Below are 24,548 nucleotides of genomic sequence, written 5' to 3'. Positions count from 1 at the left end.
TTAACTAACAGTTTCTCTCTCAAGACACCATTTTTTAATCCACAATATAGGTACAGCAGTGGTACATTTAAATGATGAGTGGCCTGACGGTCCTGAACTTGTGCAACATGATTTAAATTCTGCCACGATGCATTTTTTTTAACAGCTGAGATTGTAAAATTGACAGATTTTCATATTCTAACTAGATATAAAATATGACAATTTAAATAACAAAATTTCACAGTTGTTTGTATATAAAACCTCATATTAACACATTTTAAAATCAACGTCATAGATTTGAGATTATCTGCAAACTATCTTTCTACTCCCGTGCTTTAGAAACTTCACTGTTGACTGAAAGAAGTTACACACCAAAAAGGTACAGAAAGCTCTTAACACATTTCCACTAACAGAGCTGCGTTTTCAGGAAATTAAGTAATTAACTGAGGTCTCTGCTTTACTTCACCTTCAAATCCCAACAAAGCCTTTTTTTTTTTTTTTTTTTTTTTTTTGTGATTGCAATTGCAACTGTGGGGATCTCTTGTACCAGTCCTGTAACAAACCAGTACAGGACTCAGGTTCCTTAAGCCCTGGCCTCAGGGCATACGTGACTCTATGTCCTTGACAAACACAGAGCAAAGGACTGAGCAAAACATGGTTGAGTCCCAAAAGGTTTTTCTTCTCTTTTCTTCATGCTTGTTACACCATACCTCTCTCTCTCTCCTCTTTTCAAGCTTATTATGAGAGCTGAGAGTTCATTTCAACCATCAGTCACGTGCTGTAGAGTAAATCCATATGGATTTATTGTATTGCTGGGCTCCCCAGCTCTCAGAAGTATATACTCTCATTTAAAAAAGAGTAACAGTAAATCTTATACTACATAATCAGACAGAAGTCTGGGAAAGATACTGTACACAAAGACAGTGATAAACAGCAACATAGAAAGTTGGGAAAAAGCATCTAGTTGAATATTTTAACTGTTGTTTTTAGGTTTGGTCTTAATTAATGATTTTCATTTGTATTTCAGAAGCAAAATCAAACAATACATTAATTAATCTTAGAAATGATAGCTAAATTAAAAAAAAAAAAAAAAACAATCATCACAAAGGAAAAATAGCTCCAGAGAAACTAGGTATATGACTGGCAAAAATAAGCTAACACTGACGTCAGAAAAATGCAAGCAAATACAACAAGAGAGAAAATACTCCAAGATATCGCAGAGTTGGTAATGGATTGAAAATTTTTCATGAAGACCTCATTTGATATTGCCAAAACGCAAATTAAAAAGTTGTGGGGTATTTGACTTGTACATGCAGACTGACTCATCGGTGCATACAGTGGTCTCTCTCCACCTGGCACCAGCAGGTTTATACCTCGAATATGGTGTTTTCCTCCATATAAATACTACAGAAAATTGGAAAGAATTCAGAAATCATCAGTTACTGAGTGAAGTTATCTTATGGGAAGAGCTGGTAGTCCTAAACTTGTGCAGCTCAACATGATAAACAGTGATTTCGGGTGGGAACATCAGTACCTATAGTAATCACCGCAGACTGTAATAAGAGAACTGTTAATGCTAAGTGCAACCTAAGACAAGGCAAAATGTGATTTGAGTATGAGGAAATACTTAGTATTACGGTGGGACCTGCTTGGCTATGGAATATCCTTCCAACAGGCAGGTCAGCAGGCTCCAAGGCAGACATCATTCGACCCGCGACCTGACCACAGGCGAGAGCGCTTCCTCCGCAGCTGGGTGGTAGCAGGACCTGGCCCCAGGCGTCACAAAGGCGGAGGGGGAAATTTCAGTGTGGGTGCAGCTGGGGCCAGAGACACGAAAGCCACATCCCTCCCATGACAGGGCCAGGGAACGGCCTGGAGAAAACTGTTTTCAGAGGCTCTGTGGAAGAACGTACCCATACCCTGCAAAACGGGGCACTTGCGGTCTCATCACTGTCTGAGAGAACTTGCTCTGAAAGTACTGCTGTTGCACTCTGGAAGGTGTCATTAGTTCCTATTGCTGCTTCCCCAAAAAGCGATGAGAAATGAAATTGTTTCATGGCAATATGATTATTAAGTATTACTGCACTGAGATATTTATGTTTGATACATCATAACTTGCTAAATAGCAAAGACAGTTAATACAAATGTATTTTCTGTAGCCTCTCTTGGCACTAGTTTTTAAAGCAAAACTTCAAGTAGATTACTTTTGTAAGTCCTAGCTAAGAGAATCAGAACTACTACTTCACATCTCCTCCCCTCATTGGCTTTCATTTGATGAACACTAATATAACATGCTGTGCCCTTGACTCTTCCAGTTCTTTCTTATTACACTCGTAAAGAGAAGCAAAACCAAATGCAGTTTTCTCTGTAAAATCTGTCTTCCCCAGCATTTCTAACTGACTACAGGTGTTTTGTTCCAACATCCTATGGATTATATTTCTTCCATGTCCTTGTTTCTCCTGTTTTTGAAGGATAATTAACATGCTGTATTTAAAATCTTATTTTTCTGCAAGCCTCACGTTGCTCTCTTCTAGTGGTTTCTCTCCTTCCCTTTTCCCTTTCAAATGTATTTCCACCTTTGGATCATTTCCTCTCCCTCTCCCTCTCCAACTTCAACTTCTTATTAATTGACCTCCTTGTATTAATTCTGTTCCCGTCTTTACTTGCACATTTCCAACACCTAATCTGTGTCCATTCATTTAATCCTGTATCTACCCACTTTGACACCTCCTGAAGGTCCCTTATTTAAAGTCAGTGCATCTAAACCTAAATTCCTGTTGCTTCCTCTGAAACCACTGACTATAGCAGTGGTCTGAAGGGTTCCCTACATGACTGTTAGCATGCTGTGTGTTAAAAAACCAAGTTCCTTATTTTGGCATCAACCTAACAGCATGCGAGCTGAAGGTAGCTACTGCACTGAGTTCCCCATTTTAGGCAGCCTTTAAAGAGCTTCTGCTGACAAGTGGAGGTTGACCCTTTAAATTCTGTAGCCATCACTAGTTTGCTCTCCATATGTGATTCATGATTCTTCACACCTTTTGTCTCGCAATCCCCAAATGACCAAAAAAACTCCATTATTTGTCATATTATGAAACAATCACAACTGTTAAAAAGTAACCCATCTTCTGTGAATCCTATAAATATATATTGCATCCATTTATTATGAAATAAAGTTTAAAAGCTAATTTTAGATTGTACTGATCAAATTCTTTAAACTAAAAAATAACATTGTAATTGTAACACTATTTTAGTAGCATACTAGTTTAATTATAATTTTGTAATTATATATTCTAATGAGAACTTTGCAATCCCTTGCAGTACAGAAAAGTATCTTTTCACTCACTGTTTTCAACACACAGTTATCAAAATGTTCTCAAGATGTAATTAGTTTCTATGTTTTCTTATGATTAAAGCCATTGCAGAAGATGTTTCACACAAATCTGTTATCCGAAAATGAACATGCTTACTGCTGTGTATCCTATATCTGGATATTCATTTGGGGCACACAGCCAAATCTGGCAGTTGTCTAGAATTTTATTTTCATTGAGCAATCAGTTCAACGTTCATTCAGCATTTTTCCATATTTTGACAGCAAAGAAGCACAATCAACAGCTGCTTCTCTCACAGGAATCGTTCCTCCACTCACATTTACTAAATTTTAAATCCTAGACACAGTAATACACGAACCATCCCTGCGATATAATGTTGACTCAAAATCTGGCAATCTTTATCATCCTATTCTGTGTCCAACTTTTTCTTCTTTGGTAATTTTTCTGAGATTCAACCTTTCTCTTTGTCTACCTATATAGCTTTCTCAGAAAACCTGTTTTCTCTCAGTTTATTTACTCCAGACTCTTCTTGAATGGCCTCCTGATACACCAACCACTTGTGCACAGTTACCAAGCTTCCTTGCCAGAATATTGTGTTTTCTTCTCCCAGGAATCAAGATTAAGCTTCACTCAATTTTCCAAGACTTTTGCAGCTCCACTTTGCCTCACTGGCCCTTTACCACATTATTCTTCTCCCACAGTGTGCTTGCTATTCTACACACTGGAGCAGTGTGGAGAGATCCCCGGGTTATCACTGGTCAGAGCCGCTCTGAAACTGGAAGCAGCGCAGTTGCTTTCATGTGGTATTGCATCTGGGTTCCCAGTCCTGCTTCTCAGTTCAGCTGCTGGTGGCTACACCGCTTTTTTTTCCTAGTCTGCACGAGTTTGGTGCTAGTTGGAGGGTACAGACCCGTATTAGTGCAGTGTTAAGCCATGCAGACATACCCATAAACCAGTGAATTGCTCTTTTAACAAAATCCTGGACTGGTAAAAATGCTCAGCAATATGAGTTTAGGATTTAATTTCCCATGGGAAAGACAGCTTTGGAAGAACTCAAATTGCAGAAGTGGGCTTCTAGGGTCTCCTGCATCATACCTAAGCAATGAATTACTTCTAGGCCTCCCTACGCTAGTTATTAGTGAGGATAATTTGTAACTTCCCGATAGGCATCTCTAAACTGTAAGGCTTACCAGTGCATCTAGTCTTGAATGGGTTACCCATTTTGTGGCAGATTTTACGTACAGCACCCAAACTTTAAAAATCTCCTGGAAACGAGGGCAGCTTTGCATAGAGACTGAGAGAACTGCTATTCCAGAAGGTTGTCTTAATTCAGAAGGGCTGTCAGATCATCCTTCTTTACATGAACAAGCAGGGAGGTCAGTGGACCTCATCCTGTAAGACAGTACTCACTGCCACGTGCAAAAGAAGGGCATGGTCGGCAGCTGATTGATGATAGATCTTCACAAGTGGATTTTGGCGAGGGAGCAAATTAGATTTCCCTAATGGAAGCTATGCCATTTATGGGAACAAGCTGCCAGTTTTCTACTCGTATCAGGAGAAAAGACAGTTGCCAAGAAATGTTTCCTCCATTTAATGGGAAAGAAGCCTGCGAGACACATTTTTCCTAATAGCAGAAGTCCAAGCAAAGTTTGAGAGAGATAAAATAACAAAAATAATGAGTCAGACAAGTACATATCTGTACAAATACATAAAGCTGATCCAAACTGTCAGCCTGGCCTTGGACTGTTCAGAAACCAGAACATCTTCAACAAAATGTAGCTCGAGAGCTACAGGCACTATCCAGTGCTGAGCATTTTTTAGTACAAAAACACTGTATTTCTGAGCCAAGTAAGATTGAGGTGTGTTGTCTTTAGGCCTGGTGGGTCCTTTTGTCAGCCATGCATAAACTGCTTTAGTATTGGTTTTGGTATTTCAGAACTGGCTCTGCAGGTCCACAAAGCAGTTACTGAAGCCTATCCTGAAATAACCAAAGGTATATAAGTGAAACAGCAGCCATGTGTTTTCAGGTTCAAGGATCAATAGTGATGCTTTTGAAAATGCCTTTTTAGAAAGCCTTGAGATGCTCACATGGTCCTGATAAATCAGATGCAAGTTTCATTTAAATCATTAATCTCCTATGAACTGAGATTTCTTTTACGAAAATTAAATTCCCAGATAGCCATGAGTTCAGCCTGCAGTAAGATTCTGCCAGCAGTGATCAGTACAATCTCAATCAGATTTTACAGAAATAAACAGGTGCCAGGAACTCAGAAGGATGTCTCACAAAGCTGGTCCTGGTACTCCATGGCGATCAGCTCCTCATCCCTCTGTCATTCATCCCCAGCCAGTATCGCTCAGGCTTTCTGCTTTCACACTCTTAATTTTCTGATTGGATTTTTGGATGCTAAATCAATCAGTGACAAAATTACTGACAGAATCCCATCCAAAGCTTAACAGATTGAATTTAACATTGCTGGCCACCTGACTGGCCTGAAAGGCTCACTAAACTAAAAGCAAATCTACTGCTTTGTAACTCCTCTTCCTGCAAAACAGCTACAGGCTCAGCTTTGGCTTTCAGTTGGGAAGCCCACGTTGCAGTCTGAAGAACTATCTTTATGCAAGTTTTCTTCACATCCAGGATATTTTTTTTCAGGTGAAGGCAAGCAGGTAGAAGGGGAAGAAGAAAAGGATTTTTTTTCCAGACAGCCGATCGTTCTGTCTTCAGCAGTTCTCCGAACCAACTAACTTTTGAGCTACGCATCGCACTTGTTAACGAGTCTGTAGTACCCAGCATCTCGCCTCCTGTGTTCAGACAATCAGTTTTATTATCGCCTCTTACAGCCCATTTACTTGTAATTTGCTATCACATATTGCTAGAACATCTTACTCCAGAAATGAGAAGTTTTTTCCCCGAAAGGGCTTAAAAGCAGCTCATTACCTCCGGTGCTCCACAGGGGCAGGTGCCCCACAGCTCGCCCCCCGCCTCCAGAGGAGCCCCGGGTGGGGTGCCGGTTCCCCGCGGGCTTCTCCCTGCACCGGCTTGCAGGGCCCGAGCCCCGGCGACTGCCCGGGGGCTCCGTGCCCAGGCCAGGGCAGAGGGTGCCGGGAGGGCAGCGCCCGACGCCGCCGGCGGGAGGAAGGCCTCCTCTGCCTTCCAGAGTGCGCCATGAAGGGGGCTCGGGGGGGACGGGGCCGCAGATGCAAGATGGCCGGGGGCAAGCCCGGGGTGGGTCGCGTACCTCCCGCCCCTCCCGCCCGCGGCCCGGCCCGGCCGCCGCCCCCGGGGGTTCCCGGCCTCTCCCCTCCGCCGCCGCCGCCGCCCGCCGGGGCCGCCCCAGCCCGGAGCCGCGGGAGGAGCCCGAGCCGCGGCCCGGCGCGGCCCGGCGGGGCAGCAGGGGGAGCACGAGCCCGACCGGGCGCAGCAGCGGGGCGAGCCGGGGCTCCGGCTGCCAGCAGCCGCCGCAGGAGCCGCGCGGGCGACTCCTCAGGGCCGGAGGCGGCGCGGAACGGCCGGCGCAGGAGCCGAGGATGCGGCGGCCGCGGGCTCCGCCGCCGCCGGCCTCTGCCTAGCCGCGGGCGCAGCCCCCCCGGCGCCAGCTGCGAGGCTGCGGCAGCTGCCAGGCTCGGGCACCCGCTGCCCCTCGGCGCCGGGGAGCAGGAAGCGGCGCTCGGCCGGCGCGGTCGGCTCCCAGCGCGCCCCCCCGCCCTCCCCGCCCAGCGCAGAGCGGGCGCCGGCGGCACAGGCCGCCGCGGGAGCAGCAGGCGCGGGCGTCGGATGCCTGCGCTACGCCATCCCGGTGCTGCCGCGGCCTGGACTCCGCGGGGAGCGCGGGCGAGGAGGCGGCGGGCGATCGGCGGGCAGCGGCGGCCGCTCCTTTGTGTCCCAGGTCGGTGGGGGAGAGCGGCGGGGCGGGCCGGGACGCGCTCACGCCGGGTGTCGCGGCCCCTCCCGCGGGGCTGGGGCCGGCGGGCGCCAAAGGCGCCCCTCCGTGCCCGGCCTGTGCCCGCCGCGGGCATGGCGGGCGGGGGACTTGTTTGTGTCGGGCTGACCCCCCCGCACCGCGGCGGCAAAACTCCGGGAGCCGCTCCGCAGTCCGGCCTGGGGGGCGGCCAGGCGGGGCGGGGGGTTGGCGGCCGCCCGGGGGGGGGGGCTCGGCCGCCGCCGCCGCCGCCGGGGGCAGAGGACGCCGTCCCCCCGCCAGCCCCTCGCCTGCCGCCGCTTCGCCCCGGCCGGGGGGCGGCCCGGGGCCGGGGAAGTTTCTGCCCGAGCAGCGTTTCGCTGCCGTTGTTGGTTGTTTATCGCTCTGAGGCGGCGCCGAAAATAGGTCAGAAATAACGTCCACCTCGTCCCCTCGCTCAAGTGCCCGAGTACCGGCCGCGGTGCCGGGGCAGGCGGAGGCGTTGCTGCCTTCCTGAGAAATACCGGGTTCTGCCAGGGTTTGAAACGGTGCTTGGGTTGGTTTGTTGGTTTGATTTTGTTGTTTTTTTTTTTTAATTTATTTTTTTCAAATCTCGTTTCTTGGTGCGGTGTGGAAAGTTGCTGGCCGAGCGTTAGGAATAGCTCCCAGCTATTTCCTGGTGCGCGGAGGGCGGCACGGGCCGCTCCCCGCCCGCCCGGCGGCGGCTGCTGCTGCTGCTGCTGCTGCCCGGCTCCGCTCCCCCCGGCTCCGCTCCCCCCGGCTCCGCTCCCCCCGGCTCCGCTCCCCCCCGGCCGGGCAGGGGGAAGCCCGCTCCCTTCCCAAACGCAGGCTGCGCCTTGCAGGGTGTACGGCAGGGCACTGCAGTTACGCGGTGCCTGCTTTCAGCAGATGCTTGTAACTCCTGTTACCATCCGTAGGGTGGGTATCTTTAGGGGTGAATGAACCTTGAGACGCTTACGGCAGAATTTGCGTGATCAGTAAGCACTGTGGTGGAAATAATCTTTCCTTTCTGTCTTGCGTTGTTTTCAGCAAAATTTTCAATAGGACTGATTTGGAAACTTTATTTCATTACAATGTGTTGCAGACATACCACTTCGAAGAGTAATTCCATGGCATAATGGATTTTTAAAAATTCTAATTGGGGGGATTCATGGTCATGTTGACGGTTTAACTAAAGAGGTATTCGTGCTGAAGCATTTAAGCCCACTTCCCCTTTCTCCTGGTTGCAGTGGATTTTTCTGATTGAAAGGTAAACAAACTTCTGTTTGAAGTCTTACATTTTATCAAGTAAGTGGGCATAAGTGTCTGTTTTGTTTTACTGGGCTTTGATTTGTTTTCTAAGGAATTCAGTCAACGAGCTTATTGTTGTCTTATACATGGGCAAAGCCTGAGCTAAAATCCACATGCACTGCTTCTTAGTTTGCTGGACCGATATGAAGTCGGGAATGCTACCGATGTGATCCTTATTACTCGGGAAGGGAAGGTATTACATTTTCATCAACAAAATATCTCTTACTTAGCATTTTGATAGTGAAGAAAAAATTGCTTGGCGCTTGCTAAAGGATAGCTGCAGCAGTCCAAACCTGGTTCAGTAAAGCTCTGTTTTGCTGGATCGTTACGGCTTTTTCAGGATGAAAGAATTCTGGGTTTGTGGAGGAGCAGATTAAATACTTCGGCATAGTTTTTATTATTCCATTCAACAATTCTTTTCCCCTTAGAACTGAAAATTCTGGTTTTTAGGAGGTGAACAACAATGCAGGCTCTGGATGAGTTGACTGATATGTGAAAATATTAGTTTTGTTCTTAAATTAACACCTGCTTTAATAATAAAATTGATTTGTTATCTTCACTTTAAATTACAGTCAGTATGACTGGCCTGGGTAAGGTTTGGCGTGCGTAGTAATCGGTAACAGTAAAGCGCACACAGCAACCGAAATCTGTCTTCAAAACTGTGATTTTCAAAATGTGCCAGACAACCCAACACATTTGTTGATTCAATTTAATTCCATTTCTGTAGAATTTACTTCTGTTTTGAGTTCAGCAAAACCTCAAAAATAGCACCTCGGGTTCTGCTCAGGCTTCAGAAGAAATAAGCCCCGGTGGCTCTTCTGAAGCCACTGAAGGCCCAGTGATGGATGTGAAACTGTTACCTGTTATCTAGTTTTGCGGTTGTGACCTTTCCCTTGGAGGTATCCGGGTTCCCAAGCTTGGTTCTAGGACTGTCTCTTGCATTTTATCCCATGTAGAAGAATTAGTGAATACAGTTCCCAAGCAGGGAGCGATGTGAAAATCGAGGTCCTTTGCTCACTTTAGTGTTTCCTGTTGACTTTGCTAATCAGGCCTCCACTGAGGAAGACTCTGGGAAGTTCTGGTGGACTTGACTGCTGTGAACAGCCTGTGGCAGGACATTTCCGTCAGTATCTCGCTCTCACCAGGTTATGTTCTGATGTTTTGGTGCGAGCTTCTCTTTGCGGGTGCTGGAAGTGACTAGGATGGGGTATGCGTGCCACAGCCGTCCGTCTGGCTGCGGAGGTGGATGGGAAAGCAAGTTCTGGCAGAGGGGTGAAGCAGATTGCTGTAAGTGGCAAGGTTTTGAATTACTGCAGGTAAAGATATGGGAGCCCTGTCTGAGCTCTGTCTCTTGTACTGTTATTTTATTTCTTTGAAGAGAACCTAGCTGTCTACACCAACCTAGGAGACAGGTACCTAAATGTTTATTAATGTAGTGCTGAGAGTACTGGTGCCTGTGTTTCTCTCTTGGCCTGGGTGCTGTCCTGAACAAATGTGAAAGTTAAACTGGTACCAAAGATGGACCTCAGTGTGAGAATTATGATAAATGGTTGTGGAGTCTTGTTACTGTTGACCTTGTTTCAGTGTTTGAAGTTGTTACTGATACAGACTGGTGCTTCTCATCCTTGCTTGGTGAATGATTCATCTTCTCCTTTGTGTCTTCTGTCTTGAAACCCTCGTGTTCTTTTTCAGCCCCCAGTCCCTACAGACTACGGGGTTGGCTTGGCAGAGTATGCCCTCTCAGTAACCAAGATGGAAGAGTTGCGTTTTTGTGTGGGGTTTCCCCCCTCCCCTTTTCCTCCGTATGGAAAAATACAGTCTCACTAGTGCTTTAATTGTTTTCATGACAGGATAGACAAGTAGCATCTGCGTGTTGACCAGCAATTGTTGGATATTTGTTTTGCCAGCCTGCTGTTGTATGTCAGGTACCTCTGACAGGCCATTGGCTCAGGGAGCATGTAGCCAAAATAGATATTCCTGTGAAGTACTGGCACATTCAATTTCTTTTTTGGTTAAACTATGAGCATAACATAGAGTTTCTTGAATTATGAATGATTTAATCTTGCATTCATTTTCCCTCCTAGTGAAAAAGCTTGGGAAATGTGATTTTTTTTTTTTTTTTTTTTTTTTTGAAGTGAAGAGTTTGTTTGTATAGCAACCTTCAAATGCTTTATATGTAGGATATAGGATCCTACATAGGAACCTTCAAGCCACAATCTTGCTGGTTTAAATCAGGAGCAAGAGACTGGGTTTGATTGGTTAAATCTGCTCAAAACCCACTTTTTCTTGTCCCTGTGAGCTTGCTACAATCAGACTATGTTTCTGAGTAAATGCTACTTCTGTGTTTTTCTGCCACAGCTAGGCAAAACAGTAACGTCCTTACATTCTGTCGACGTTCATGCACCGTATGTTTTCTGTGTGACAAGACACGTGCTTTTATGTTTGGTAAGCATCTGCTGATTTTGGCCTACCCTAGCATTTTACTAAGCACCTTTTGATCACGTTCATTCATGGGATACATCTCATGAAGTATTGTGTATAGAAAACTACGTCACTGTAGAAGTATGAACATAGCAGTTAAATATTTATGCATTCATTTCTAGCAAAAGTAGTTCGGATGTTGGTAATGCGGTGTCGCTGATATTTGTAGAAGTCTGTCGTACAAATTGTCTTTCTCAAAGAACAATACATGGAACACTTGTGGTAACAAGAGTATACAACAAAGAGTATACAAGAAAAAAAATCTGAAAGGGAGGAAATAAGTTTGCTGTAGCTTGGGGTCAGGAAGAAGTCAGGTGAGCAAATTGTGTTTACTTCAAGCAGGAAATCAGTGACAGCACTATTCTTGGAAAGAACAGGCAGAGAAATAAGGAACAGAATGAAAACTCACAGAGTTCAACTTACAAGCGGAACAAAAGTTGAAAACGCTAAAGCAGATTGAAATGACATCAGTTCTATTTTTCATTAGATAGTTTCAGTGCTATCTTCTTTTTTTAATGGATTTTCTTTAGAGGTTTTGGAATTGGGAACATTTTCATTGCTAAGAATCTTGAACTTTATATTTGGCAAGCAATTTTGTTGGAAACAAGATACGAAGTCTCCCTAATCAATATTTCTCACTAAAAATAAATGAAAAATTTCCTCATTTCTGAATTGCATGGCTTATATCAGGAAAATTGAAAACATACTTTTTACTATTTTTAATTTTCAAATGAAAAGTTACAAATTTGTTACCTCTAATACTATATAATTATACATATATATGTATGCAAATAGTTTGCTGAATCTCATTTATAAAATAAATCACAAACTTGTACACACCACACCCCCAAATTCTTGGAATTAGGAAGAAAAAATCTACAGCACTCATCAGTTGTGCAGGAACCCTTACCTTTGACTTCTGACATTTTTAAATAATAAACTGGCCTGTCTTTCAGATCTAGCTCGGTTTACTATAATCATAACCTTGTTCACATGTTGTAACCTCATGAACCTATCCCTGTTACTGATCATGACATAGATCATTCATTACCTGTTGTCCAGCTAGATAAGGTTATCACGCTTTCTAGCTATAAAATAAACTGAATTCTCTTTATGCTTTAAATTATTTTCTGAAGTTAATAAGCAAGGTTTCCCTTTAAATTTTGGTATCAGAATGGCTTGCAGTGTATCTTTTATCTCCTTTCCATGTAAACTTACAAGAGAAATGTAATAGTATTTGCTCTTCTGCAGATTTAAGAAGTATTATTCAAAGAAACTGTACTTTCTTCCTAGGCTGTCATTTCAGTTGTCACTTGATGATTTTTCTGCATAATGATTGTACATTTCCATGTAAAAAAATTCCAACTGAATAGTGTTATTAATACTGCTGTGTTTTACTAGTAGAGGTATTTGCATATCTAGTACTTTTAAACTACAGTATATATTGCTTGCCTGCCTATTTATATGTGGCTCATCTAGCTTTCTATAAATGCATATATATATTTTTTTAAAGTTTTTCTGAATTTTCTCGGCAAACTCTGAGATGATACCAGCTATCAGATAATTCTGGGGCCTAGGGCTTCATGCACCTCTGACCTTAAACCCCTCACCTCAGTGAAATAATTCAGATCAAAATGTGCCAGGGTATTTGAAGTGCCAAAACGCTGAGGCATAGATAGTAGAAAGCACACATTTTACTGCTTTACGTGTAAAACAGCATAGAAGTAAAAAACTTGTAATGGTTGAGGTCAGTACTAGACCTAGTGGTGGAAGTTAAGTCTTAGATCTCAAAGTTTGCGGCCATTCTGTCAGGGAGGACTTCTTTTTCTAATGAAAGCCCTTGCTGCTGGGGCAGAAGCTCTGAGCCATCAGGTTTTACCTGCTGCTAATTTTACTTTGTGTATTCTTAAGAGACGACCTCTTCTGTGGAAAGTACATTGTATGGCTCTGGAATTAATTTGAATGTCAGCTAATGCTACAAACGTTTGGTCTGACTGAATTTGAGTTGGTGAGTAGAAGCTCTAACAGATGCGCACCTGCCTTTTGACTCATGAAAGGTGTAAAAGCTGGTGGAGTTTAGGTGGAAAGATGGATTTTCATGGCTGGTCAGTATGGGCAGCTGTCAGTTTGTCCTTCTCAGGTACGACACGAGGGAACAAGGTCCTGTTTGAAAATAAACCAGCTATGCTATCAGCAGGGTAGGGAAAGCCTCTGATGACTTTGGTTCCTGGTTGTTGGGCCTTTTTCCTCTGGATGTATTATGTTCTATTTAATAGGCGTTTTTCCTTGTTCTAGTTGTAGCAAATTTGAAAGCAGCATATAAAGGATTTAATGATTATGAAACCTTAGTACAAGAATTTCTGACTAAATACGACAAGTAAATTGTAGGAGAAAAGGCATGAACAAAAACTGTGCCATATAAAACATTGTCAAAAGTTGTTTAAATAGCACTGGTGATGGTTCAAGCTAATTCAAAAATCAGTTTACTGCTTTGTTTTGATGTAACCCTTCAAGTCTACCCCTTCAAGCTCCTGAAGGTGATCATTAGGCTTGTTTTATTTTGAATGTGTTATTTTGGAAACAGAGCTATGCCATTTTAAGTTTGTGTCGTTTATTTTAGCGTCTTCTCACACGTCAGTGTTGTTCTGTCAGTTAAATGCCACATGGGGAGGGGGAGGCAAGAGGGGCGTAAAGCTTTCGAGCTGCAAAATAAACAAAAGCAAAACTTGAATTTGGTAAGGCTGCTATATTTGTCTATTTAATAGGGACTCTTTAGGTAACTTTTATTTTGGAGCTGTAGTGAGGGGGAAGCAACGGTGGTGCTGTGAGGGTTGCAGCCTGTGGAGCTGGGGTGGGCGCAGGGGTGGAGCAGGCTGTGGTGGCCAGGGTGGCCCTGTCTCTCTCTTCCTCCGTGACAGGGAGTGGAAGAGCCCTGCTTCAGCAAAAATTCTTCCTGTCCCCCGACGCCAGATCAGCCGGTCGGTAACTGCGAGCAGAGCGTGTTTCTGGGCCTGTTGGGACACAGATCTGCCGGAAGCTGCTTGGCATTCCAGTCTCCCATGCCTCCTTTGGTAAAAAAATATCCCTGGTCCAGGTTGCCAGGGAGCGTTCCCAGGTGGGTGCTTGCCTCCTTGGGAAGCTAGGCCTGCGAGGAGGGAGCGCGCCATGCCATGCTGAGCAGGGGAGAGGTTGGACTGGGCTGGCGCTTGGGCTCTGGGGCTGTGTCCTTCCCTGGCGGGGGGAGGAGTACTGTCTCCTTCCTCATTCAACTTTTGAAGTGAATATAAGGAAGGAATGGAGGGTGTTTTACCTCAGGAATGGCCATGAGAAGGGGTAGTTGCTCTCGCCCTGCCACTTAAACCTCTTTGCTGCGCCGAGGCCGTGGCTTAGGAGATGGGCACGCTGAGGGGACAGCTAGCCAGAGGAACCGCTGCGTTGTGCTGCTGCTCACCTTCCCTTCCCTGTCGCTGCGATGGCACTGCTATTTGTGGAGCTGTGCTTTGAAACAGGATAAGGAAGTGATCTGATCAAGCCCTGCAAAAATAGATTATTCTAAAATGGTAACTAATTCATTTTAAAATGCTGTCCCACGAGCACTGTGTTGGCAGTGTTGTGGGGGCGATGTACTGATGCTGTGAAGATGGGAATGAGCACCTGGGGCAGAAACTTCTGAAGCTGTTGCTGGTGTGGAAGACTTCCTGTAGTTTCACGGGCAAAGTTGGGTTAATTTCTTGCCATGCCCTTGCTCACTTATTCAGGATTAGACATTAATATTGCCATATTCTTTTGGATGTATCAGTGCAGCTGTTTGTGGAGCCGTGCTGTATTTAAATGAGGGAAATATAGTGGTTTAAATAAAAAAAACAAACCCAAAAAACTTACAAAGTAACCTCCAAAATACCTGTAAAGGTTTGTTGTGGTGGTGGGTTTTTTGCTCCCCACAACTGCCAGCACAATTGCAGAGATGGCTGTTCGTGGTGTGGGTGGGAGCAAGTCTCCAAGGGTAGCAGAGGGAATTCCTTTAAAGACTTTGTTGCTGATAATACATAATGTGCTATTTTCTCATGGTGCTTACTGACATCCATTCTCACTATAGCATATATGCTGAGCTCTGCTCAGTTTGTTCAAGTTGCCATCACAGTTGTCTACCACTGCTGATCAGTATCTTCTTTACCTGACACTTGTTTCTTCAGAAACTTCTTGTGCTGAGCATTTGTTGATCAAAAAGCATACATAGTACTCTATGTACTGTGTTTAGTCCCTTCTCTTCTAAAGCAGATAAAGGAAAGCAGCAACTGGTTAAATTTTATTTTGTTTGGGGGGGGGGTGTTTGGGGTTTTTTGTTTTGTTTCTTTGTTTGTTGTTTTTTATGTGTGTTTTGTTGTGGGTTTGTTTTGTTTTGTTTTGTTTTGTTTTTTCTGGTAGTAGCTGTTGGCTCAGATCCGGTTTGCTCCAGGCTTCAATGGTAGAAAAGAGAGTGGGGGACATCAAGGATAGAGCATTAAAATCCAGTGCTTGACTGGTTTTGGTAATATCTATGTACACTTATAAAGTTAGATATATTTCAACTTAGTGCTCTTAGATTTGGAGGCAAGCAGAAAATAAGTTGCTGGAGGTGCTACCTGAGGTTGCAGAGAAAAGTATGGCACTTCCTCACCTGGTCAGTATGAAGATAAGCAAGCAGTGAGAGCTTAAAGTCTTACACCAAACGGACATGTAGATGTTTGTTTGCTACAATATGTTTTTGAAAAACTTTAATGCACGTTCTGAAATACTTTCCCATGACCACGTTAGGTTGTTGCTTGCAATGGCAGTCTGCTTAATTATCCTTTAACTTTACGCTTGTATCATACAACCGTAACTAAACTGCACTTTGTACTAGAATAATATGGGTTTGACTGTAAAATTAATGCATGTTTTGTGTCACAGAAGAGTTGCAGGGAGGGTCTTAGAAGACCTATGGTCAGAAAATCATTAACAAAGGAAAAACAAAATAAATCTATGGCATTTCTCTGGCAGGTATTGAATAAAGGCAGTGGACAGAAACTATGAGAAGATGAAAACAATGGGTTTTATTTCCAGCGTTTTTAGATTTTTTTGCATTGAAAATCAAAGAATCAAACTTTTAACCTAAATTTATGTGCTATAATGTTTGTCTCAATGTGTTTTGTTAAAATGGTAGGAAACTGGAAGCCAAACCACAAGGAAAAAAGTGAAAGCAGAGATTATGTTTTTGAAGATGTAGTGCTGTAAAGCCAGCCCCAAATCAGCGGACTTTATATTAGGTTATTAGCATTAGGTGTTGAAAAATAAAATGGGCTTTGATACAGTACTCTTATGTGTTTCTAAAATAACTTATATCTTTATGAAAGTCCTAGCGGAGTCACTGTTTTTCCATGTTGGCCCATCCAGCCTATCACCACAGATGGTATTAGTATAGGAACTACCAAGGAAGTGGTTTTGTGACCACTGATCCTGGATCAGATTTACTATCAGGTTATTTCCTAATGTAACTTTGATCAGGCAGGCAAACTATCACATTTCTTAAGTTAATAAGAGTGCACAATATATCATTTGCGCTGACTTAATGCCTACTGTGGGAGGAAAAGACAGTAACTATTTGGCATAAAGCCTTCCAATACAAAATCAGCCTGTCAAATCTAAACTGTATTTACTGTCTTGTCAAACCGTGACCTCAGAGCAGATATTGGAACAATGACTCAGCTCTCTAAATTGTGCTCTGTTTTATTTACAGAGGACAATAATATGGAATTATTATCTATTAAAAATAATTGACTGAGCATGTACAATTAGATTTATTTTCACATGTCTCTTGAAATCAAAGCTTTATATTTTTTGACAATAAGTTTGCATGGGGTGGGAGAGAACTTGCAACAACTTTCTTTGGGACACTTCTGATTCGTAAAATATGGCAGAGTAATGACATTAATAGTCATTGCAGACATTTTAATGCCAAATTCATCTATCTATGTGAGAGCTATTTTTCATTTAATGGCATTGCTTGGGACATGGAATTCAAAGAAATATTGCTTTCTTCCTTTGTATAAGTAGGAAAATGAAGTATGTTTTAAGTACACTAAAATAGACCCTTCATATTTTATGAAGAACCTGCTCAGTTGGGCAAAATCAAATTATTTTAGTAAGCTTCCCTCTCCTACTTTATTAATTCTTACCTAGTGCATCCTTCATAAATTCTTGAGATCGAGGTGAATGTATTAAACTGTGCAATTTGTTCTTTAAGCCGAAATACTACAGCTTGCAATTTATATTTTTTTCTTTATTGCAAGATCATGATATACTTTCTATGTAAAGTTCCAAAAGACTTCTTAATTAAGTATTTAGAGTAAGCACTTCATTTTTTTCCCCCATACTGGTCTTCTGAATAGATTGTTAGGAAAAGATAGATTGATTGCATTAATTGAAAATTATATGCAAAATAAGTAATTAATTGTTTTACAGATGTATTTCTAGATACATTACTTCTGCTTTAGTTAGAGGTATTTATTTTCATCACGGTTGCTAAGGTAGCTTGATGGTGAATGAACAGCTTAACTGCTGGTTTGCACTGTCCACTCTCCTTGGTTCTTAGCATGAGAGAGTAGTAGTATTTGGTTCACTTTTCTCACTCAGCCGGTATGAGGGACCAAAGTGGGACAAAGAGCTGGATTAATGTGGTAGCATACCCTGAACTGCCACTGCTTTTCCTCAGAATGCTGCATTTGGCTGGTTCTGACTCAAAGGCAGTCACACTTGCGCCAGTTATTTCATACCCCTTTAATCATAACTTTTTAAAACGTGGGTTTTCTTTTTAGGGGAAGTTTTTGTAAAAGGCAAATAAGAGTTTGGTTTGCTCATGTTCTGTTTCCTCTTTCTTTGCAAATTACTGTTGAAACCATTGCTCAATTCAGCCTAATGTAGAAGAGGAGAAGGGCTCTCAAAGGTGATGAAGTTTTTGTTTAGTGTAAATCAGCGGCTGAAGAGAGAAGACACTGAAGTTAGTGCCCTTACTGGGAGGAAAAATACAGAAGTCGGCTAGCATGGGGTCCGTTTTGCAGCAGCTGGCTAGTTGCTGTGGATATAGCTTCATCGTACCTGCGGGATGTGCGATCTTTTGCCTAATCAAGGGACCATAAAAGGTAGGGGCTTATTGTGGTGGAGGGAGAAGGACAAATCGGTAGGAAAGCAAGCTTTTAACTGTGCTGCTCACAGAACTTTTCATGTTAAACTTTTTAATGAGGAAGCTTAGAAATAACATGTCATTTGTCAGACAGACAAAGACCAGTGCTAGGGTAGAAAGGAATAAGCCTAATAAATGTTCAAGATGAATTACTGTATCACATACATGATCTATTAATAGGGGAAAAGAAAAGAAATAAATGCAACATAGTAATGACTTCCATGCTCAGTGGGAATAATCAAGTTGACAGCTCAAAGTAGCGAGTATGTTGTTTTTATCAGTGTGCTGCATAGAGGACCAGATATTGGTGCTAAATTTAAAGCAAAAAGTAGGAAAATTTGAATTTTAATGCTTGATTAAGCTGGTTGTTTATCTAGCCCATTAAAATGTCATAGATATCTTGCATTAGGTTTGTTAGAAGTGGTGAATCAAACCTTGTACTGGCTGTCTGGGAAGTAATCTAGGCTTAGAGACCCAGGCAAGAAGAAAACTGTAATAGTTGAGTTTTGCCCTGAGCCCATGGAATTAGGTCATTGTTTAACTATATTTAAGTAACTGTGGTTATTTACATTCATAAAATTATTTATAACTGTGAAGGTTTAAAAAGAATTTAATGAATAAATCCTGATAGAAAGCAGTCTATTCCGTTGTCTTTTTCTTAGTGGTGGTCATGTCGCCTTTTTAAAATTGGGATAACAAATTGTATGAGGTATCCTAGATACCTCCACTTAAGGTTTTTTTTTTTGTTTGTTTCCTTGTTTTACAACGTGATGATTATGCAATCCAAAATTAAATTAGCATTTCTTTTCTACCCCCTCACCTTTTTAATTACGGAGAGCCAGGGTTTATTTGTAGTGCTGGGAAGCTCTAGTCTTCAACCCGAACAGTGTGATACCGGGTGCTGCACAGCTGCGAAAGGATTTCAAAGGAGGACAAGAGGGTTATGCTTGATGCAGTAGTCCAGACTCTCTCTGCAGGGAATGCAGAGAGAGAGGTGAAATGATCAAAATAACAGGCTGGTTCTTTGCAGCACCATGCTGAACTAATACGTGCAGTGAATTATGCTTTTTCAGCCTCACAGTAATTAAAACAAAAGAGGATATTAGCTTGGATGAGTTTTGGCTTTATGGGTAGATGGGACATATTTCTAATCACATGCAGAAAAATTTGGCAGGTGTTGTGCATAGTCTTGCCAAAGTCTATGAGAACCGAGAGAAAACTAAGTGAAAAATACTGTCTAGGTTTACAGTCAGATTGTGCTATTGTGAACGCTCAGAAAGTAGGTATTAGGAATAGCCTTGCAGGTCAAGTCAAGAACTCTGTTTTTGCCACATTAAGTTTCAGCTGAAGGCTGTGTCCAAGAAACAGCTAAAATTGGAATTGAAGGCAGTTCTCAGGTGGGGGGACAAAACTGTGAGTCATCAGCACAGAGATAGATGGTGGCTGAATTTGTGTTGGCAGGTGGTAGATCTCTGAGCATAAAGGAGAAGAGGACAGGGAAAAAAGGTCGGGGATGGGGCTGTACAAAGCTCCTACAGCAACTTAGAAGAAAAAGATTATGTGAAGACTGTGTTAAATGAGCAGCTAGAAGAAAGCTGGAGGAAAATAAACGTTTTGTTGTATTTTCATTTGTAGGATTCTGTATTTTTGCTTTTGACTTCCACTGAATATCAAATATTAAAACTAAGGCTAGAACAAGCTCAACTGCTCAGAATTTTGCATGTTTTCTCTCTCTCTCTCTTTTTCAAAAAAGAACTTACTCCTTTTTAAAAGAGAACTGGTATCACACAGGCTGTATTGTGTTGTTAAACAAATGGAATAAATGTCGGTGCCATTTTGATGCGGTGTTATGATATCAGGATTTTACCAGAGCATTATTGACAATTTGTGGTATCAAAGATGTACTATCACACATGACATGCACAAGTGATTTCTATTTTAAAAAATTCCAGATAATGTATTTTTTTATGCTTCACTTTATCTATTCTCTTCTGTCTGAAGCTAAGGCAAAACCAGTTTAGTTTCACGTCTTGCCTGCACAGGCTGTGGTAGATTTTGTGTTTGTATTTCTCTGAAACATACATACAGAGAGGATGCAGAGTTCCTCTAAGAAGGGATAACTAAGCATTCTCTTTTCTTTATGTCTGAAATCTAAAGGTCGTCAGATAAAAGGGAGACTTTGGTTATTTTTTAGTATTTTAAAAAATACCCTAGTGGTTTAAGAATACAGGGAAGATAGACTAATTCTTAACAAACAATTTTAAGGTAGTGGTTTAGCAGGACCTTCAAGGAGAGTTTCAGAATATGAGGTGGTGTTTACCTACCTGTAATGTTTGGTCCAGGAAAGTAGCTTCTTGGTCTTAGGGCTTTCCCCCTTGTCCCCTGAATTTTGTCTCCTGAGGAGAAGGGACACAAGACTTACCAGGAGAATTTCATCTGACCTGTTCTTGTAAGTTGTCTCCTCCCTGGTAGCTATGTAGGACTGTGTGCGGGCTGTATTTGATGACTCAGGCCAGAATATCCTCCTACCTCCTCAGTGCTATGTTGCTGCTGGTGAGCTGAGAGCCTCTCTGGAGATCAGGGAGGCTGGGGGTGTACCGGAGTCCTCTGGGAGCTGGATTTTAGAATTCCTTGAAGACAGGGATGGTTTGGCTGAACATGGCAATGTCAGCTTTGCCAGAGCATGGGCTTCACGAGAAGTTTCATTTTTTTACTTTATTTTGGAAAAATAAGTATCAGACTGCTACACTTGCAGAAAGCTGAAAACTGCAGTGCAGGAACTGAGAGCAGACTGGAGAATGCTGGTAGGCGGTACACGTATGATTGTTGGCGAGGGCATGATAGGGGCTGTTAGCAGAACTCGGGAAAAGAGAATAAAGAACATGAGTACTGAAAAGTTCTAAAGATAGCGCTCTTAGTAAAACTTTTTTTGTTTGTTTTTTAGTTCAAGCAGTATGTTTTTGACATCAATAGCGAAGAACTGGAAGACTGGTTAATTAACATACTAAAATGGAGTATTTACCAGTGGAGGTAAGACATTCGTTGAATGTACTGCAGTTTTGTTTTTTAGCATTGTCTTGCAGTTCCCAATACAAGTAGCTAGATTAATGGCATTTCTCTAAGAACAACGCTGGTTTAGGAGGTTTCTGTACACCTCCATCTGTCTTTTCATTGCACTCTCAGGTGCTCTGATGCAGCTGCTGTAAAGTATCACTAAAATTATCAATTTAGAAAAAAGCAGAATCCAGAAATGTTTTTTTTCCTTCTCATGGTCTTTTAAAATCTGATATCCTGTGATCCATTTTGTGTTGTAGCCTCAGAAAAGATTAGTTTGGCTAACTAAAGAAGTGGTGAGCTAGTGTGGAAACAGCATGGACTGGCCAGGATATGTAGGAGATTTTCCAACTTAAGAAAGTACATAAACCCCCAGAAGTGTGAGGGGAGAGTAAGGTTTTGGCCCTCAGTATAGGATCAAGTGGCTTTAACGGACATTTTAACTATTGGAGATGTTCAGTCTCAGTGCTTAAATATTTTTGAATATTGAAATGCTGTTTTGATTGTAAGTGCTAAGTAGCTACCAAAAGTTATGAAATCCTCCGTTTGTTCTAGCCCATGTATTAGGGTATTCTTCTCATTTATTATCAGATCTTCTGATACAGGTTTATATGCTGCATTAAGCTCTGTTGCTTATATGTAGAGAGCTCCTACTGAAGGATTCTTCTGCTTCTTACAGGCAGACAGAACAAATATGCAGTTCAATAGCTCGGTTTCTGAATGCTAATTATATGCTTTAAAATACAACAATAAACTCATTAAGTATTAAAATGAGTTGTGGACATTTAGTGTCATTGAAGTTAGTCAGTGAAGTTTAGCTGTAAATTTGAATGGAATCTATACAAATAAATACTTCTACATGAGTTTAACTTTTTTTGTTGGCCTTTGTATGATTAGCGTACAAAAATTAAAGGCATTGTCCAAGTTTGAGTTTGTCCTTTAAAATATTTAATCACTGTGTAACACTTTCTGTTATATAGTTCAAAGAACACTGTTTTCCTTTGGACTGATATGAAAGACTTTGGCAGAAAAGTAGTGAGTTGATTTATGTCAGCCCAGGGCAGTGAATGCTCCCCTTCACCCAGGTTAAGGTGCACGTGGAACAAGCTGATGCTTGGCAAAGAAAAAGCCATCCTCAAAGGTCAGCTGATAGACTGCAATCCTGGGTATCTGTGGTGTCATGCAGCGTTGCCTTCTGGATGCACCGCTTTGTGAACTGTGGCTCAATATTTCTTACTGGTTTTGCAGTTGATACTGGAGTGCCACTTTTCCAAATACTGTTGGTAGTTGAGCAAGGGCTGTGTTACTGGATTAAAACACATGGTGCTGTGTCGCGCAGGCCTGTGTTTGCTGGACCCTGTGTTCAGTCTGCAGGGATTGCCTGCCCAGGAAATTTTTAGTGGGCTGACAGGGATGCTAAGTCAGCTGGACAAGGCAGAGAGGGAATGGCCCCAGCTAGAGCTGTTGTAGACAAAATAGAAATACCACAAATTCACTGGACAGCCCTTTTGGCAGTAATCCAAGATGTGGCTCTTCTAGCTTTTTTTGTTGTATTAACTCATTCATAAAATGGACCTTCGAACTTGTCTAATTGGACTAGTACTGCATTGCTCTGAGTTTTCCTACTGGGGACTTTACGGACCCTGAAGCATTTGGGAAGGACTGCTTGGCCCGACAGCTCCTGCAGGAACAGTTTTCCCTTCTCTTGGTGGAAGCAAACTGTTCAGGGACATAGACAGTGCCACTCATTGTGCTGGGGAGTCAGAGGTGTGTGATGTCTTCCTCCCTTGAAAATGCAGTTTCATCAAAATGCAAGCTGCATGAGACTGCCCCACGGCATCCTTTGTGTAAGTCCTTTCACTTTTCCCTGAGTGTTTTAAAGTGAGCTCCTTTCTGAGGTATTGGACAGTTTCATCACATGTTTTATGCACAGCCCACAAGGTTTGTTGCCCAGTGGCCAAGGGTCATGGCGGGTCTAGGGTCTCTGGACCTGTGGATCTCTGCTCAGTGGCAGGTCATTTGCAGAAGATACGCTTGCATTTTGGTAGGTGATACACATGTGATAATGCAGTAATTAGAGTGCAGAACTTCTTGATTCTAGCTTTAAAGACCACTGAGGACATCCCTACACAATGCTATAGACAAAGCAGTGGAAGAGGGAATTGTTGCAAAGCCCTGTAGGTTATCAGTGACAGTCCTAACACTGCATATTGTAGCAAAACTTGTGGCATCATTCAATTGATCTGTTGAAGTCCCTTGATTGACATTTGAATGATCACAGGATTTTTAGACAAGTTGGGTTAACAGTGTCATCTAGATGCTGTAGTTTTGATCTTGCAGTAAGGGCCCTTGATCTGAGTTCTTCATGTTGTCATAACTCAGCTTCAGGAGCAAAATTCCTCTTCCCCTGTTCCCTGTTACTTCAGTAACATACTGTTTCTGTGTTTTTGTAAAGTGCATGCAGTGTCCTTGTATTGGGTGTTAAACCAAGGTCAGAATTAACTTCTTGTTTATAGTTAAAAATCTAGACCTGTGCTATGGTGCTTGAAGCCTTCCAGCTCCTCTAGAGTGAGTACAGAAAGGTAAATATTATCTTGAGTCATATGCCAAGATAATTTAGTTGGTAGGCTAGAGGTAGCCCCTAAAGGTAACTTTGGTTCCAGGTGACTATCATCTGCTGTGGCGATGACTTTTTTTCCCAGCTGCTCTGTTTCTGTCTCAGTAGTACTGCCTACTGCTTCACAAACACCCAAATGCATGTTCAAAATTTTACAAACAAAAATAACCCATAATCCATTCAAGCTCCAGCCAGGCTACCTTTTTTATGTCTATTGCTTCTGCATTAGACCCAGAAGATGGACTAATATGCCTGATGGATAGTCTCGTTTAGGTTTTTTGGTTTGCTTATTCCTCAAACCAGACAGTGATTGCAGGAACTGGGAAGTTTCAAGACAAGTGTTGGCAGAAAGTGTAGTCTGTTTTATTAATCTAGTTGATATTGTTGAAGGAAAAACAGCAGAACTTGGTAAAGTCTGTAGGATTTTAATTTAAGTATCAGCAGGCAGTTGTAAATTAGCAGGAAGGTGCCAGTCTGTGACTGCGAATAAGACAGTGAGAATTAACGCTTTACTACTAACAAAGATCGACTAAAAATGGGCACGTTGCCCTCCTTAACTCCTGCCTTCCCTCTTGAATCTCTCCATCTCAAGCCCTACGTGACCTGTTCAAGCACTTTCTCTGCACTGCTTGGCTACACTGTAATTCAGCTGTCCCTGTCCTCATGTCAAGAGTTGAAGC

The 24,548-nt window shown here is 42.5% G+C and overlaps 1 protein-coding gene across 6 annotated transcripts in view; it reads left to right on the top strand.

The window, feature by feature from the left end:
* The first annotated feature begins 6,760 nt into the window (after positions 1 to 6,760).
* The window catches only part of FAM135A (family with sequence similarity 135 member A), a 92,009-nt gene continuing 74,221 nt past the window's right edge, over positions 6,761 to 24,548 (top strand). For 2 of the 6 annotated variants that reach the window (XM_087775488.1, XM_087775487.1), the window contains exon 1: positions 6,764 to 7,195. In XM_087775488.1, the coding sequence (XP_087631614.1) occupies positions 7,084 to 7,195 (112 nt within the window). In that variant the 5' untranslated portion in view covers positions 6,764 to 7,083. Of the gene's footprint in view, positions 7,196 to 18,061; positions 18,157 to 21,141; positions 21,228 to 24,548 lie in introns of those variants that run through there. The other 4 variants (XM_087775489.1, XM_087775490.1, XM_087775492.1 and 1 more) reach the window with 4 other exon arrangements.

The sequence above is a fragment of the Nipponia nippon genome, unplaced genomic scaffold, assembly GCF_047370975.1.
Source record: "Nipponia nippon isolate SJK-2023a ecotype South Korea unplaced genomic scaffold, ASM4737097v1 scaffold_4, whole genome shotgun sequence".
Taxonomy (NCBI): Eukaryota; Metazoa; Chordata; class Aves; order Pelecaniformes; family Threskiornithidae; genus Nipponia; species Nipponia nippon.
This window is presented reverse-complemented; position numbering and strand designations above follow the sequence as displayed.